This window comes from Cetorhinus maximus, chromosome 23, assembly GCF_964194155.1.
Source record: "Cetorhinus maximus chromosome 23, sCetMax3.hap1.1, whole genome shotgun sequence".
In the NCBI taxonomy this organism is placed as follows: Eukaryota; Metazoa; Chordata; class Chondrichthyes; order Lamniformes; family Cetorhinidae; genus Cetorhinus; species Cetorhinus maximus.
In genome coordinates this window covers 11,615,067-11,633,832 of record NC_135901.1, presented here as the reverse complement: position 1 = coordinate 11,633,832, position 18,766 = coordinate 11,615,067, and the positions used below count along the sequence as shown (strand labels likewise).

General features: G+C 45.3%; 1 protein-coding gene and 1 pseudogene across 1 annotated transcript in view; one reads left to right on the top strand and one right to left on the bottom strand.

The window, feature by feature from the left end:
- LOC144697805 (uncharacterized) overlaps window positions 1–18,766 on the bottom strand; it is a 174,435-nt gene that overhangs the window by 21,063 nt on the left and 134,606 nt on the right. The window contains 2 exon segments of the mRNA XM_078569795.1: window positions 13,130–14,016; window positions 15,881–16,248. Of these exon segments, the coding sequence (XP_078425921.1) occupies window positions 13,130–14,016; window positions 15,881–16,248 (1,255 nt within the window).
- LOC144696869 (large ribosomal subunit protein eL37-like) lies at window positions 5,311–5,732 on the top strand (annotated as a pseudogene).

Genomic DNA, 18,766 nt, shown 5'->3' with positions numbered 1-18,766 from the left:
TCATCAAGCAGAGGTGACTTCACTGGCTCTGAAGAAGAGTCATACGGACTTGAAACCTTAACTCTGTTTCTCTCTCCACAATTTCTGCCAGACTTGCTGAGTTTTTCCAGAATTCTCTGTTTCTACCCCATAAGAGGCTGCTGGCCTCTCTTCCATAGTCTTGTCCGTGTCTGGATGGCCCTGGAGAGGGAGCATGTGGTGTCCATCCGTACGATTGATACCTCCCACCACCGATGGGTACCTCAGGGTACAGAGTGTCTCAGAGATACTGGAAGCAACATTCTGGTTTAGTTAGGGAGGTTCTCTTCACTCTAGTTGGGGCTTTGATGCTGATTTTGGGCTCTTTTAGTTTAACTGGACAACATATTTGAGAGAACAATAGAAGAAAGTATGTCGCCTAGAAACTAGAATTGTCTGTTCTGAATTTCTATCCTGGAGTTGACAGTGATGACTTTTGTAAACTCTTTTTACAGGATATTAGAAGGAAATGATTTGAAGATGGGAAATTCAAACCAAACATCTCATCAAGATCTGACAGAGTCACTTGATTCATCAGGAACATGGAAGGAGAAATGTTTGTTCTGACTTTGGGAAAAGATTTCAAGCATCAGTGTGGCTGGAAAAGCATCGATTCACACACACCTGAGTGAGAGTGTTCCAGTTATCTGACTGTGGAAAGAGCTTTACCAAGTTACACAGCCTGAAATAACATCACACCATTCACAGTGAGGAGAGCCTGTACACGTGTTCTGTTTGTGGATGAGGCTTCAACTGATTGTCCAACCTGGAGAGACACAAGGTCACTGAGACCACAAAGAAAGCGTGGAAATGTGGGGAGTATGGGAAGGGATTCACTTGCCCATCCCAGCTGGAAGCTCATCGACGCACTCACACTGGGGAGAGACCGTACAACTGCTCCGTGTGTGGGAAGGGATTCACTCTGATGTCCAGCCTTCATTTACACCAGCGAGTTCACACTGATGAGAGGCCTTTTAAATGCTCTGACTGTGGGAAAGGCTTTAAAATCTCACCGGATCTAATTAAACACCAGCTTGTTCACACTGATGAGAGACCGTTCAGTTGTCCTCAATGTGAGAAGAGATTCAGACAGTCGTCACACCTCATTCAACACCAGCAAGTTCACACCGGGGAGAGGCCGTACACCTGCTCCGTGTGTGGGAAGGGATTCACTTCATCATCCAACCTGGTGACACATCAACGGGTTCACACAGGGGAGAAGATATGTGTGTGGGAAGGGGTTTTCTCAGTCATCGAATCTGCTGACACACCAGCAAGTTCACACTGGGGAGAGGCCATTCACTTGCTCTGTGTGTGGGAAGAGATTTGCTCGATCGTCTCACTTACTGACACACCAGCGAGTTCACAAGTGACTGCAGAGGTTGGATTCTGTTGTTAATCACATCCTTTGTTTCTGTTGCTGTTACTAACTCTTGTAACTGGGCTGGAGTTTAATATTCTGGATGTCTGTCAATGAGTTTAGATGAAAGCAGACAGCGCTGTTGTAAGAACATAAGGGCGAGGAGCAGGATTAGACCAGATGACCTGTCATGCCTGCTCCGCCATTCAACACGATCATGGCTGATTTCAGCCTCAAGTCCACTTTCCTGCTTGTTCCCCATGATCCTCGATTCCCTGAGGGACCAAAATTCTGTCTTAGTCTAAATCTCAGTCTTCAACATCTTCAGTGATGGAAACTGAAAATGAAACTTTACAAGACAGAAGGAGGCCATATGGCCCATCATGTCTGTGCCAGCCCAATCCCACTATCCAGTTCTTCGTCTGTAACCTTGCAGGTTACAGCACGTCAAGTTCCAAACTTTATTGATTGGCGCTACGGTCAGTCTCCACCTCATTCCTGCAAAATAATCACGGGAACCTGAATTGTGAATCACAATGGTGGGGCTTTTACCCAGCATCCCCTGTGGTAGAGAATGTCCCCTATCCACACCACAGGAGACCGGTGCGCATGTTCAGTGCCCCGCCCTCCAGTGTTTGGAGCATGCGCAGTGTCAATCATGACCATGGAGAGCCACTTGTTTGGTGCTTCTGCAGCTGGTCAAGGGCGATGGAGTCGGCGGCTGGACGGGGAGGATTTGCAAACACTTTGTGGATCCGCAAACCCTGAGGAATAATTATCAGCTCCTGGTTTGCAGCTGCGGGGCTTCTCCCTCCCGGGAACAGGCCCAGGTTAACGGCCGCCATCCTGGGTCAGCGAGTGGAGGATGGTTCACATCAGAGGATGGGGGAGCGGGGACAATAAATAAGAGGTTACACTTTGGGCTCAAATTCATGGGGACTCTGATCTCTCTTTGGGAAACTGAACAAATGGCTTCTTGTAAAAGCTCAGGGTTACATTGGGCAGGAAGAGAACCAGAAACCAAAATGAGACAAGAGACTGAGTTTAACTTAGTTAAAGAGGGAGAGAAAGAAGGAAGGAAAGCCTGGGAGGTGTGGAGAAACCACCTTCATGATTGCTTATTAAATCTCCACACAGTAATTTTTAGACACAAGGTTAACATCTGATATTCTGTATGGTCGGTCAGGTGATTCAGATTAATAGATAATTGGTTTGGTTCGATAGATAATTGGTTTATGGAAAACTCATCACGGTGGCAGGTACTGAATTGTGATGATGATACAAATAAAACAAGTAATCATCATTCATGACGTAATTATAGGCAATATTAAAATAAAGTGAAAATATTAATCAGTTAAAGGATTGCACAATTATGATCATTTCAGCATAAAGTCATTACAATATGTTACAAAATGCAGGACTCCTTAATTTATAGAATATAAATGAAAGGTCTACTGCACTCTACGTTTTCTATTAAAGTCCTTCGATCATATGTTGTCAGCTTGAGTTCATTAAACTCTCAATCATTTACATCCTATTTATGAGTTTTATACAGTGGGCGATCGGGCTGTCTTGTAGTGTATTTGTCCCATAGCTTATTTGTGGATGGTATCTTTTCTCCTGAACTCCATTATACATTTACTTCCATATGGTTGGGCAGTGCCTTTGAGAGGTGGGATTCTGGAGTTTTCTGCTGAAGTCCAGAGATTTTCCCACATTTCAGCAAGGGAACACACATTCAGACGTTTGATTGTGTAATGTTTTGTCACGAGTCATGACTGAAGTGAATTATCGAACATTTTGCTATCTCTGTAGGATTTGTTGAAAGGATACAGAAAGAATTAATTATCCAACACTTTATTTGGATTTTAGCCCAGGGAGGAGGGAGTGTGTGTGGGATGGGGATTTACAGCTTTGGGGGAACGAGAAGAAAAATGTTCCATAGGAACTAGAATTGTCTGTTTTGAATTTCTTTCCGGGACTGTCAGTGATGTTTATTGTAATCTCTTTTTACAGGGTTTTAGAAGGGGAAGATTTGCAGATCGGTAACTCAAACCAAAAATCACATCAAGATCTGACAGAATGACTCAGATCCAGACCTGAATATTATCGGCTTTTGAATGTGGAAGGAGAAATGTTCGTCTGTTCTGACTGTGGGGAAATATTTCAAACAACAGGAAAAAGCACCGAGACACACACAGACCTGAATGAGAGCGTTCCAGTGCACTGACTGTGGAGTGAGCTTTAATCAGTTACACAGCCTGAAAACAAACAGAACTATTCGCTGTGTGGAGAAACCATACGTGTTCTGTGTGTGAACGAGGCTTCAACTGATTGTCCAACCCGGAAAGCCTTATGGACACAGACACCATGGAGAAACCATGGGAATGCGGGAAGGGATTCATTCACCCATCGTAGCTGGAGATTCATCGACGCAGTCACACCGGGGAGAGGCCGTTCTCCTGCTCGGTGTGTGGGGAGGGATTTACATTATCATCCAGCTTACATATACACCAGAGAACTCACACTGGGGAGAAGCCGTTCACCTGCTCCGTGTGTGAGAAGAGATTCAATTTTCTGTCCCAGCTGCTGAGACACCAGCTCATTCATATTGTTGAGAGGCTGTTTAACTGCTCTGATTGTGAGAAGAGCTTTAAAAGATGAGAGGACCCGGTCAAGCACCAGTTTGTTCACACTGAGAGACGGTTCAGTTGCTCTCACTGTGGGAAAGTCTTCAGACAATCAATGAAACTCATAAAACACCAACAAGTTCACACCAGGGAGACGGCACTCACCTGCTCCATGTGTGGGAAGGGATTCACTCGACTATCTCACCTCAGCTCACATCAACTTGTTCACACTGATAACAGACCTTTCCAATGTTCAGAATGTGAGAAGACCTTTAAAACTGCAGGTGATCTTCTGAGACACCAGCGAATTCACACTGAGGAGAGGCCATTCCCCTGCTCTGTGTGTGCAAAGGGATTTATTTGTTTGACCAACCTCAAGTTGCACCAGCGAGTTCACTCTGATCGGAAACCTTTCCAATGTTCTGACTGTGAGAAGAGCTTTAAAACTACAAAGGATCTGCTGATACACCAGCGCATTCACACAGGGGAGAGGCCATTCACCTGTTCCGTGTGTGGGAAGGGATTCACTCGTCTAGCTCACCTCAATTCACATCAACTTGTTCATACTGATAACAGACCTTTCAAATGTTCTGAATGTGAGAAGACTTTTAAAGCCACAGGTGTTCTGCTGAGACACCAGCGAGTTCACACTGAGGAGAGGCCGTTCACCTGCTCTGTGTGTGGGAAAGGATTCACTCATTCATCTCACTTAATGAGACGCCAGCGAGTTCACAATTGAATGGAGGGGTTGTATTCTGCTGTTATTGTTGCTGTTATGTACCTCCAGGACTAAACCAGGTTCATTCTGACATTTGAGCTGATGTTAATAATGTTTCAGAAGGGACTCCTTAAGAAGGACTATCTCCTGCATGCATTGCTCTCAAGAATCAATACCCACCACCAGAAATAGTGATATACTTTAGGCTGTATGACACATCTTACATCCTTACCAATGTTGGTAATAAAATCAATAGTTGGGTGGACGCAGATGGGAAAGGAATTATGAAAAAGGATATTGAAGAAAAGAACGAGCTAAACTAGAAGGGAGAAATAATAATGAGATTGGCTGAATACTGTGGAAATAAAACTGGGAAACAAGAAACACTGGTTGTTAAGATTGGTGGAGTAAATCTGTCTGGGAGACAATCAGCATCAAGATATCTGATTCAATAAATGTGTGTCATAACAATTAAGAAAAAAATAGCAATTCACATTAGCAGATCTACCAAGGTATAGATCAAACTGAGCCAGAGGACGTGCTTTCATAACCGTAGGGATGTTATAATATTACATTACAATGTGATGAACCATTTAACAGAGCCACTGATTGATGTTGGTAAAATGTCTGCAATGGCTCCCCAGCGCGCAGTGAAAATGACGAAGGGAACATCATCATTTGGTAAAAAGCAGAACAAGACCCACACTCTTTGCCAACGATGTGGGGGCTAAAGCATTTCACCTGCAGAAATCGACCTGCGGCAAATGTGCCTACCCTGCCAAGAGAAAGAGGAAGTATAACTGGAGTGCTGAGGCCAAAAGGAGAAACACAACTGGTACAGGCCGCATGAGTCACCTGAAGGTGGTGTATCACCGATTCAGGAATGGATTCCGCGATGGGACCACCCGGAAGCCCAGACGTTCCACAATGGCTTCCTCCAGCACTGCATAAACTACCAGTGTATCTGCACAACAAATAAAGCTATGGCTCGGAAAGTTTAAAAAAATGTCTGCATTCCCATTTTTATTGTATGGAAATTATAACAGTGTCTTTGGAAACAAATTGGAGACACAAGCACAAACTTAAGATGGGTACTGTTAATGCTCATGTGAGGAAATTCAGGATGTTTTATTAAATGTGTTATAGAAATGCACGTTGTTGTTGTTGACTGTGAAGAATGAGTTGGTTGGCTGTCTGAGCTGGAAACTCATGGGTGCCATCACACCAGCAGTAGGATATTCTCCAGCTGAGTGTGGAAATTGAGTCACTTGGTCATCCTATTTACTGACACAGCAGCACAGTCACTCTGGAGAGGGACCATTCAGATAATTCATGTTTGAAGAAGGATTTACTCAGCTTTCCCACCAATTTTGAAAGTTCAAATAGAATTTGAAGCATGATCAGCACATTCATGCCAGAGAGAGTTCTGTGTGTGAACAGTAATTCACTTCTTTATTCCAGCAGCTGGGATACCAGTGAGTTCACTTGTGACTGTTGGCGTTGGATTCTTCCGTTATTACTGTTGTTTTGGGGACTCTCAATTCTCCACCAAGTCCCATTCCCCTTGTTTCTAGCGGATAATGAAGGGTCCATGCAGATGGGTTTAAGTACAACTTGTTTCACAACTTTCATATTGAACCGTCCGGCCCCAGTTTCCACCCAATAACAGCAAAACAAATCAGGCTAGAATAAATTGAACTGTCAATGGCGGGGCCGTTACCCAGCATTCCATGCGGAGGAGATTGTCCTCTATTCACATCACAAGAGACCAATGCGCATGCGCAATACCCAGTGATTAGAGCATGCGCAGTGGGAGCGCTGGCGTTGGAGAGGAGCTTGTTTTTCGGATCCGCAGTTGGGAAAGGGGGGTAGGGAACGGCCGGGCGAAGGAAGCGGTGGATCAGGCGGGTGGTCGGGGAGGCTTTGTAACTCTGTTGTGTAAGTGGAAAACGCCGAAAACGAACCCGCAGTTCCCCCTTTTGCACAGAGTGACAAGAGCGTAGGTGCGATTTCTCCCAGTTACAGGCCCCAGATCACGGCCGTCATCTTCAGAGCGAGCAATGCGCAGCAGGGCGCATGCGTAGCTGCCATTTTTGTTTGGGGTAATATGGAGCATGGGCGGCCCCCATCTTTATTTGGGGCAATGTGCAGCAGGGAGCATGCGCGGCTGCAAATTTTATTGGGAAGATGTTTTTGAATGTTTTTAACGACAGAATTGAAACAACTTGTCCATCAAGCTCTGACCTTTACGCTTTGAGTCTTATTGACGAAGCAGAGCAGGAAAGAAAAGGATGCAAATCCTGCTCTCTGATTCCCACTTCCTCATGGACGTCCTGCCCCATGTGTCCAAAGATCTGTGGGTCTGTTCAGTCACATGAAGACTCACAGCAGAAACTCACAACCCTGAGTTGACGTCATCCTCGAATCGAGGGAGCGCTGATGACAACAAGCGGCAATGTGCAGCAGGGCGCATGTGTGGTAGGGGGAGAGAATGTTGTGAATTTCTATCCTGGCCTGACAGTGATGGCTTTTGGAAACCTCTTTAACAGGGGGTTAGAAGGGGAGGATTTACATGCAGCAAACTCAAATCAAGAGAAATGTTTGTCTCTTTTCAATTTCTATCCTTGACAGACACTGATGGCTTTTGTAAACATCTTTTACAGGGTACTAGAAGAGGATTTGCAGAAAGGAAATTCAAATCAAACATCACATCAAAATCTGACAGCATCACTTGATTCATCAAGACCTGGATGTTATCGGCCTTTGAGTGTAAGCATTAAATTTCAGATCATTACCACTCACTGTATAAACTTTCTTTGTCACATCTTCCTGTAGATCTTGCCCATGAATCTTAAATCTATTTCCTGTAATCCTTTTACCCCCATTCAAATAATGGGAACAGCTTTTCTTTATCTACCTTATCTAAATAATCATAAACTTGTACACCTCTATCAAATCTCCTCTCAATCTCCTTTGCTCCAAGGAGAACAACCTCAGTTTCTACAACCCAACATTGCAACTAAAATTCCTCATCCCTGGAATCATTCTGGTAAATCTCCTCTGCACCCTCTCAAGGACCCTCACCTCCTTCATAATGTGTGGTGACCACTGGTTTGCACAGACCCAGATGTTCTGTGTTCGTGTCTGTGATGTCATCACACACCGACAATTGCTCGGTGACATTACCCCGCTCCCCAGGTATTTCCTCAACTGGGAGATTTTTCTCTGACTCCAGTGCTTCTGATATCTTTCCAGCTGCAGGCTCCAGCAGAAGACATTAACATTAAAAGCTGAAATTGTTTCAGAGGTGAGTATTTTTGAGCATTTATCTACAACTTAGCGCTTTTAGTTCTGTGCTCTGTTATCTGTGAGAGGGTCCATGGCTCTGGGGCTGGTGTGGCTCCTTTGCTGTGGATCAGAACCCATGTCCATCCATTGCTCTGTTTCACCACTGTTCTCTCTGATAATCTCACTGCTATTGTCTAACTTCCTCTGCCTCTAATAATGGGTGTATTTTGACCTTGTTTAACATTTTACTGGCACTTCTGCAGACTTTACTTTCACAACCTACCTTTGTGTGTTTGTGGATTCTCTCTCGCTCTTTTTTTTCTGATTTAAATCAATTTCACAGGGTATTAGAAGGGGAGGATTTGCAGTCAGGAAACAAACCAAACATCACATCAGAATCTAATGGAGTCACCCAATTAATCGTAACTTGAATATCATCAGAATTTGGACATGAAAGGAAAAGGCACTGTTCACAGTGGAGAGAAACCGTACACATGTTCTGTTTGTGGACGAGGCTTCAATCGGTCATCTGACCTGTCAAAACATAAATGCAGTTAGGGAGAAGCCGTGGAAATGTGGGGACTGTGGGAAGGGATTCAATTGCCCATCTGACCTGGAAACACATCGGCGTATTCACACTGGGGAGAGGCCGTTCACCTGCTCTGCATGTGGGAAGGGATTCACCACCTCATCCCACCTGCTGACTCACCAGCGAGTTCACACTGGGGCCGTTCACCTGCTCCGTGTGTGGGAAGGGATTCACTCAGTCAACCCATCTGCTGACACACAGGCGTACTCACAATGGGGAGAGGCCGTTCACCTGCTCTGTATGTGGGAAGGGATTCAGTGATTCATCCAACCTGTTGATACATCAGCAATTTCACACAGTGGAGAGACCTTTCACCTGCTCCAAGTGTGGGAAGGGATTTGCTCAGTCATCCCATGTGCTGAGACATGAGCGAGTTCACACTGAGGAGAGACCTTTTAAATGCCCAGACTGTGGGAAGTGCTATAAGGGTTCCGGGGAACTGATGTGCCATCAGCGTGTTCACACTGGGGAGAGACCATTCAGGTGTTCTCACTGCGGGTCTGGGTTCAGGGAATCATCTCATCTCATTGTACACTAGCGCACTCATACTGGAGAGAGGCGGTTCTCATGCTCCGAGTGTGGGAGGAGATTCAATCATGCATGCACCCTTCTGAGACACCAGCAAGTTCACACTGGGGAGAGGCCGTTCACGTGCTCCATGTGTGGGAAGAGATTTGGTCGGTCATCCGTTCTGCTGAGACACCAGCAAGTTCACAAGTAACCACAGTTATTGGATTTTGCTGTTAATCACATCCCAGACAGAGCCATGTTCATGGGGTCTGTTTTTGCTGATGTCAAACTCTCGCCCAGTTATGGTGGCGAATATTCAGGATAAAAGTCAAATAAATCAGCTTTGTGTTAAATATAGTGTTTCAGCTCTTTTTAATAACTAACATAAGTTGGTTCTTTTTGAAGTGCTCTCCCTCTCCCCTTCTCCTTCATCATCATCTCCAACAACAAGTGGGTGGAGCTCATGGAAGCTTCTTTGTCACTAAGATTGAGACAATCCGATCAGCTCCCACCGCCGCTTCCCTCCCTTCCACTCGTTCACCGGACCAAAATGCCTGTAAAGTTGCCCCTTGTCTGAGCCCTAAAATCACGTTTTTCTCTATTTTTCCCCTATGTCACCTCATGCTCTCAGAGCTCATCTTGCCCCTGAGACCTGCCTCCTCTCTCGATCCTATTCCCACTAAACTGCTGATCACCTAACTTGCCCATGTTCACTGATATTGTTCGTGGTTCTCTGTCCTTGGATACCGGGATTAAAAGAACATAGGAGTAGGCCATTTGGCCCCACAGAGCCTGCTCTGCCAGTCAATAAGATCAGGGCTGATCTGACTGTCGCCTCAACTCCACTTTCCTGCCTATCCCCCCATAACCCTGGACTCCTTGGTAGATCAAACATCTGTCTAACACAGCCTTGAATATATTCAATGACCCAGCCTCCACTGCTCTTTGGAGAAGAGAATTCCAATGATTCATTATCCTGTGAGGGAAGAAATTCCACCTCATCTCAGCCTTCACTGTGAGACCCCTTATTTTGAAACTGTGCCCCCTAGTTCTAGATTCCCCCAAGAGGGGAAACATCCTCTCAGCATCCACCCTATCAAGCCCTCATCAGTATCTTCTATGTTTCATTAAGATCATCTCTCATTCTTCTAAACTCCAATGGATTCAGATCCAACCTATTAATCCCTTCCTCAGAAGACAAACCCCTTCATCCCAGGATTCAGCCTTGTCAACATTCTCTGAACTGCTTCCAGTGCAAGTAAGTCCTTCCTTAAGTATTGAGACCAAAATTGTACTCAGTACGTCCGATCAAAATGTCCATCTGACTTTTACACAGGGAACATGGGGAACCGAGTTTGGATTTCAGCCCAGGGAGGAGGGAGCGTTTGGGATGGGGATTTACAGCTTTGGGGAAACAAAAGAGGAAAAATTGTTCCATAGAAACTATAATTTCTATCCTATACAAACAGTGATTAAGTTTCTAAACTCCTTTTACAGGGTATGAGAAAGGCAGGATTTGCAGATTCACAATGAGAGAAACCGTACACGTTTCGTGCGTGAACGAGGCTTCAACTGACCATTGAACCTGGAGGGACAAAAGGATACCGAAACCATGGAAATATCTGGACTGTGGAAAGGATTCAATTACCCATCTGAGCCTTGCAAGTCATCAGTGCAGTCACAGCAGGGAGAGACTGTTTCCCCGCTCTATGTACTGGAAGGGATTCAGTCAGTCACCCTAATGCTGAGACACAGTGAGCTCACATGTGACTGCAGGAGTTGGATTCTGGTGTTATTACTGTTGTTAATCACGCCTAACAACTTGCCTTCATTTAACACATTTACCAGAGGAGAATTCTCCAAAGGAGAATTATCAAATGAAATTTGGCAGAGCCACATACAGGGAAATTAGGACAGGCGGCCAAAAGAATGATTAAAAAGTTCAATTTTAAGCAGTAGCTTAAGGAGGAAGGTGGGTGAGGGAGGTTACAAAGGGAGGGACCGACGAGGTGAAGCACTGATTGAAAACAAGGATGATCATTTTAAAATCAATGTGTTGCTACACCAGGAGCTAATGCATGCAGTGAGAATGGGGGTGATAGGTGAATGGGATTTGGTCTGTTAGGACATAGGTAACAAAGTTTTGGATGACCTTGAGTTTTCTGATCCATTACCATCCAGAAGGACAAGGGCAGCAGATAGATGGGAACACCACCACCTAGAAGTTCACCTCTAAGCCACTCGCCATCCTGACTTGGAAATATATTGCCGTTCCTTCACTGTTGCTGGGTCAAGATCCTGGAACTCCCAACCTAACAGCACTGTGGGTGTACCTACACCACATGGGCTGCAGCGGTTCAGGAACACAGCTCACCAATAAATGCTGGCCTAACCAGTGAGGTCACATCCTATTAAAGGATAAAAAAAAGTGTGGGGGGCCGGCCAGGAGTATGTTGGAATAGTTCAGTCTCGAGGTAACAAAAGGATGGGGTGAGGTTCTAAATGAGCTGTGGCGGGGGTGGAGCCGGGTGATGTTACAGAGGTGGAAGGAGGTAGTATTAGTGATGGAGCAAATCTGTGGTCAGTTGCTAATCTCAGGGTCAGATCTGAATCAAAGCTGTGAAAAGTCTGGTTTATTCTCAGACAGTTGCCAGGGAGAAGGTTGGGAATGGAGGTTGGTCAGTAGGTTGGGAATGGAATTTGGAGCAGGGGACCATAAACAATGTCATCGGCCTTTCCAACAATTGTATGAAATTTCTGAAGGTCCAGTACAGGATGATGGCTAAGCAGTCTGATCATTTAGTAACAGTGGAGGAGTCAAGAGAGATGGTGGAGTAATCTGCATAATGTGAAATCAAACACTTTTTTCAGATGACATCCTTCAGGGGCAGCATGTAGATTGAAATAGGACAGGCCAAGGATAGATCCCCAGAAATACCAGAGGTAACTGTGTGGGAGAGAGAAAAGAAACATTGTGGACAGTACTCTGGCTGCCAATAGATAAGCAACGAGCCAGGAGAGAGCAGTCCCACCAGCTGGACTACAGTGAAGAGATGCTGCTTGATCAGGAGCCAAAGTAGGTCAGTGAGACCAGAGGTGATAGGTGAATGGGATTTGGCAAAGGAGGATTGTGTGGTAAACCATGTCAAAGGCTGCAAACAGACCAAGAAGGACAAGGAGGAATAGCTCATCTCTGTCAGTTACATGGGATTTGTTTTGTGACTTTGATAAGAGCTGGTTGGTTACTGTGATCGAGGGGCAGGAATCTGCTGGGAGGGATTGAAACATGGAATTCCAGGAAAGATGGGAACGGATTTGGGAGGCGACAAAATGGTCTCAGACTTCGGGGAGGTGAGAGATGGGGCAGTAGTTTGCAAGGACAATGGAGTTGTGTTCTTTGAGGATGGGGGTGATGACAGCAGATTTGAAGGAAAGTAGGAAATCACCTGATGAGAGAGAACCAGCAACAATATCTGGTAAGGTGGGGTGTTTGGGCAGTCAGTAGTTCAGTGGGAATAAGGTTCGGGGAAGAGGAAATAGGTCTCATGGACAAGATTAGACCTGAGAGGGCATGAGAGGAGATTGGAGAGAAATTAAAAAAAGATGAGAGTTCAGGGCTCAGACAAGGGGGAACTTTAGAGACAGTTTTGTCCAGTGTGTTAGTGGAAGGCAGGGAAGTAGCAGAGGCAGCTGATCAGATTGTCTCAATCTTAGTGACAATGAAGCTCCATGAGCTCCTCACACTTGTTGGAGCTGAGGGTATTAGAGGTGGGGAGAGGGAGAGTAATTCAGAAGGAACTAACTTGTGTTGAAGATATTAAAAAGACTCAACACACTGTGTGTTTAACACAAAGCTGATTTATTTGACATTTATCCACAATGTTAATGCCCATTACTGGGCTGGAATTTATTAACATCCACAGAAACAGATTCACATTAACAGAGTTCAGTCCTGAATGTGATTAACAGAAAAATCCAATCATTGTAGTTACTCATGAACTCGCTAGCGTCTCAGCAGGGTGGATCACCAAGTGAATCCGTTCCCACACTCGGAGCAGGTGAACAGCCTCTCCCCATGTGAACTCGCTGGTGATTCAGCAGGTGGGATGACCGGGTGAATTTCTTTCCACACTCGGAACAGGTGAACGGCCTCTCCCCAGTATGAACTCGCTGGTGATTCAGCAGGGTGGTTGACTGAACAAATCCCTTCCCACACTCAGAGCAGGTGAACGGTCTCTGTCCAGTGTGAATCCGCCGGTGTACAGTGAGTTGAGATGAGTGCTTGAACCCAGTCCCACAGGAGGAGCACTTGAATGGTCTCTCACCAGTGTGAACACGTTGATGGGACATCAGTTCCCCAGAGCTTTTATAGCACTTCTCAGAGTCTGGACATTTAAAAGGTCTCTCCCCGGTATGAACTCTCTCATGTCTCAGCACATGGGACAATTGAGTGAATCTCTTCCCACACACATAGCAGGTGAATGGCCTCTCACCAGTGTGAATTCGCTGGTATACAGTGAGTTGAAACGATCCCCTGAACCCAGTCCCACAGTGAGAGCACCTGAACGGTCTCTCATCAGTGTGAACACGTTGATGGTACATCAGGTCCCCAGAACTTCTATAGCATTTCCCACAGTCTGGACATTTGAAAGGTCTCTCCCCAGTGTGAACCCGCTGGTGTGTCAGCAGGTTGGATGACTGAATGAATCCCTTCCCACACTCAGAGCAGGTGAATGGCCTCTCCCCAGTGTGAATTCGCTGGTGTGTTAACAGGTCGGATAGCCGAGTGAATCCCTTTCCACATTCGAAGCAGGTGAACGGCCTCTCCCCAGTGTGAATGCGTCGATGAGCTTCCAGCTCAGACGGGTAACTGAACCTCTCCTCACATTCCCCACATTTCCACAGTTTCTCCCCACTGTAAACGGTGCTTTTTCCTTCCATGTTCAAAATCTGATGACATTCAGGTGACGATAAATTGAGCGACTCCATCAGATCCCGATGTGATATTTGCTTTGAGTTTCCCAAAGTGCAAATCCTCCCCCTCTAATACTCTGTGAAGTTGATTTAAAACAGAAAAAAATGGGAGTGAGAGAGAACCCACAAAAACACAAAGGCAAGCTGAGAAATTGAGATGAATGAATCTGGTCATTTGTGGAGCTAACACTAGCAAAAGTGACCATGAAATCTGCTGGATTGTCACAACAACCCAACTTTTTTACTGATGTCCTTCAGCGAAGGGAACCTGCCATCAACACTGGGCCTACACAAGTCTCTGGCCTCTATGGGGGGAATGAGGGAGAAAGTGAAAGGGTGAGAGGGATAGCAAGAAAAAGGGGAGGCAGAGAGTGAAAGAGAGGGATTTTAAATATCTACAGCTCAACTAGAACTTTGACAGAATCTCCCAAATCCTCAACCTCCACTAACAAAAAGTATGAGGGGAGCAGGTGTATGTGTACACCATCACCTCCAAGCTTCCCTCCATGGACTGCAGCGGTTCAAGAAGATGGCTCACTCCCACTTTCTCAAGGGCAATTAGGGATGGGCAATAAATGCTGGCCCAGCCTGCAACTTCCATAAATGAATTTTAAAAAATCCAAGTCACACAGTGCTGATTTGTCTGACATCCAGCACTGGATGAGCAGAAATCTCCTCCATTTAAATATTCCTTCCCTGCCACTGGGTCAAAATCCTGGAACTCCCTTCCTAACAGCACTGTGGGTGTACCTATACCACATGGACTGCAGTGGTTCAAGAAGGCAGCTCACCACCACCTTCTCAAGGGCAGTTAGGGATAGGCAATAAATGCTGGCTGAGCCACCAATGCTCACATTATTGCTTTCAGTGCCTACTACAAATTCCACTCCCTAACCACTGACTCTCTCCCTCTCCTTGGCAACTGCCTGAGGCTGAATCACACTGTTCACAATCGCGAGATGAGCTTACAGCCACATATCCGCATCAACACGAAAATCACCTATTTCTGCCTCAGTAACATCACCCGACTCCGCCCTAGTTTCAGTTTATCTGCTGTTGAAAGTGTCATCCATTCATTTGTTACCTATAGTCTAAATTATCCTAATGCATACCCAACCGGCCTCCGACATTCAACTCCATCCTCCTACCCCCAGAATCTTGAGGTCATCCAAAACTCTGCTATCCGTGTGCTTACTCACACTCAGTCTTGTTCACACATCACCCCTGTGCTCACCGACCGACAAAGGCTCTCATTTTAAAAGCACCAAAACTTTAAAATTCTCATGTTTTCCTCCATGGTTGTGATGATCCCGATCTCTGTATTCTCCTCCAGCCACAGCCCTCGCCAGGATCTCTACACTGATCTAATTCCAGCCACTTGAGCATTCCCGATTTTAATCGCTCCACCATCAGTGACTGTTCTTTCAGTTGCCTAGGCCACAGCTCTACGCCTCACTCTTCTTCTTTAAAATACTCCTTAAAACCTACCTCTTTGACAAAGCTTTTGGTCACCTGCCCTAATATGGCTCATGTGGCTCAGTGTCAAACGTCACTTTGTAATATTTCTGTGAAATGCCTTGGAAAATTTTATTATGCTAAAGGCATAATTATTGTCACTGCCTTGGACATATATCGTTGATTTGCCTCATCAATTACACATTGTAACTCAAAGTGTGAAGCAGCTTGATGGACAATTGTCCTCAGTCTGTCATTGGGAACATTTCAAAAAATGCCCACAGTAAAGATGGCGGCTGCGCACGCGCCCCGCCCACAATAAAGATGGCGACCTTTACCTCGGGGCTGCAATCGGAACAAAACTGCCGTCCTGGCTCCGTACAAAAGTGGGAACGCTAAGGTCTTTTTCGGGGTTTTGCGGATTACGCAACATGTTTACAAAACCTTTCCGTCTACCCACCGGATCCATCGCTTCCTCCGTCCCCCGATTTTCGCCCTTACCGATACGGATCTGACAAAGCCTTCTCCCCATCGTCATTACTGGCTCTGCGCATGCTCCAATGTTTTTCCCAACTGCGCCTGCGTATTGCTCTCCTGTGATGTGGATAGGGGATATTCCCCACCGCGGGGGATGATGGGTGAAGGCCCCGCCATTGAAAATACAAATTATTGTATCGAGATTTGTTTTCCTGGTGTGGTACGGAGACTGGGGCCGGAGGATCAAACAATTAACTTAGGAAACAAATAATATCGTTATATTATATTGAAACTATTGGAGAAAATTCTGAAGGAGAGAATCTATCTCCACTTGGAGAGGCAAGGTTTGATCAGGGATAGTCAGCATGGCTTTGTCAGGCTTTGTCATGCCTAACAAATTTGACTGAATTTTTTGAGGGGGTGACCAGGTGTGTAGATGAGGGTAGTGCAGTTGAAGTAGTTTATATGGATTTCAGCAAAGCCTTTGACAAGGTTTTGGCTTGTAGGTGGCAGAGGTTGATGACAGAAGGATGCTTTAGTGACCTGAAGCCAGTGTCCAGTGGCGTACCACAGGGATCTGTGCTTGGTCCCCTATTATTCATCATTTATATAAATGACATAGATGACTATGTAGGGGGTAGGTTTAGTAAGTTTGCGGATGACACAAAGATTGGCCGGGCGGTTAACAGTGAGGTTGAGTGTCTTGGGCTACAGCAAGATATAGACGGGATGGTCAAATGGGCAGATAAGTGGCAGATGGAATTTAACCCTGAAAAGTGTGAGGTGATACACTTTGGAAGGAGTAATTTGACAAGGAAGTATTCAATGAACGGCATGACATTGGAAGTTCTGAAGAACAAAGGGACCTTGGCGTGTGTGTCCACAGATCTCTGAAGTCGGAGGGGTATGTTAGTGGGGTGGTGAAAAAGGCATTTGGGACACTTGCCTTTATCAATCGAGGCATAGGTTACAAAAGTAGGGAGGTCATGTTGGAGTTGTATAGAACCTTGGTGAGGCCACAGCTGGAGTACTGAGTGCAGTTTTGGTCACCACATTATAGGAAGGATGTGATTGCACTGGAGATGGTGCAGAGGAGATTCACCAAAATGTTGCCCTGGGATGAAACATTTAAGTTATGAAGAGAGGTTGGATAGACTTGGGTTGTTTTTGTTGGAGCAGAGAAGACTGAGGGGTGACCTGATCAAGGTGTACAAGATTATGAGGGTCATGGACAGGGTGGATAGGGAGCAGCTGTTCCCCTTAGTTGAAGGGTCAGTCCCAAGGGGGCATAACTTCAAGGTGAGGGGCAGGAGTTTTAGGGGGGATGTGAGGAAAAACTTTTTTAACCAGAGGGTGGTGACGGTCTGGAATGCGCTGCCTGGGAGGGTGGTGGGGGCAGGTTGCCTCACATCCTTTAAAAAGTGCCTGGATGAGCACTTGGCACGTCATAACATTCAAGGCTGTGGGCCAAGTGCTGGTAAATGGGATTAGGTAGGGAAGTCAGGTGTTTCTCATGTGTCGGTGAAGACTCGATGGGATAAAGGGCCTCTTCTGCACTGTGTGATTCTGTAATTCTGAAACCCAACTGTGCGGACCCTCCATTATCCAGCAGAAAGGAGAATGGGATTTGGTGGAAAATAGAGAGTCTCCAAAGAGCAGCAATAACAGCAGAATCCAACCCCTACAGTCACATATGAACTTACTGGTGCCCCAGCAGGCGGGAAGAACAACTGAATCGCTGCCCACAAACACAACGTTTAAAAAGCCTCTTTCTACCAGGTGGGAAAATTCAGTCAATGCTTTCACACGTGTAAATTATCTGAATGGTCTGTCACAATGTGGCTATGCTGCCGTGTCCTGTCAGCTCTGAAAATCCTCCCCCGGTGCAACTACACAAGAGTTTCCATCTTAAATGGCAACGGAATCACTCCTCACAGTCAACAACAACAAAAATCTGCATTTATTTTACACCTTTACTTTAATAAAACATCCCAAGATGCTTAGCATGGGTGAAATTGTAGCAGTGTTTTTGCGACCAAATTAAAGACAAAAACACAATTTCCAAACAATAAAAATGGAAATGCACACATTTTAGCAACATAAATCCGTGGCTCTGTTAAATGGTTCATCACATTGTATAACATTCCTATGGTTGTAAAACAGCAGATAATCTGGCTCAGTATGATCTGTGCTTTGGTAGATCTGCTGTGAATATAACACATAGGGAATAGCTGCGCATTTCATATTTGTTCTATCACATACATTTACTTTAATCAAATGTCTTGAAGCTGATTGTCTCCCAGGCTAATTTATTCAAAAGCCTTAATAACCAGTGTTTCTTGTTTCCCATTTTTTTTTCTACAGCTCCAGCATTCATCTGATCCAATTGTTATTTCTCACCTCAGTTTTCAATCACTGTTGTCTTCAATATCCTTTCTCATAATCCACTTCCCATCTGTGTCCACCCAACTATTCAGATTTTGTTACAAAAGCTGGTAACGATGTGAAATATGTCATGCAGCCTGATATTTAACACTATTTTGGGTGGTGGGGATTGATTATTGAGTACAATTTATGCAAAATGTATTCCTTCTTAGGGAGTCCCATCTGAAACATTAACCATCACATGAGGTTTATATGGGAAAATGTTTTTTTTTCGAGACCAAGGAAGCGCAAAAATTGTCCCAAAGTTCATGGCCATGAGCGTGGGTGTCGAGTCCACATAGATGAAGCACAATTGCCAGTTG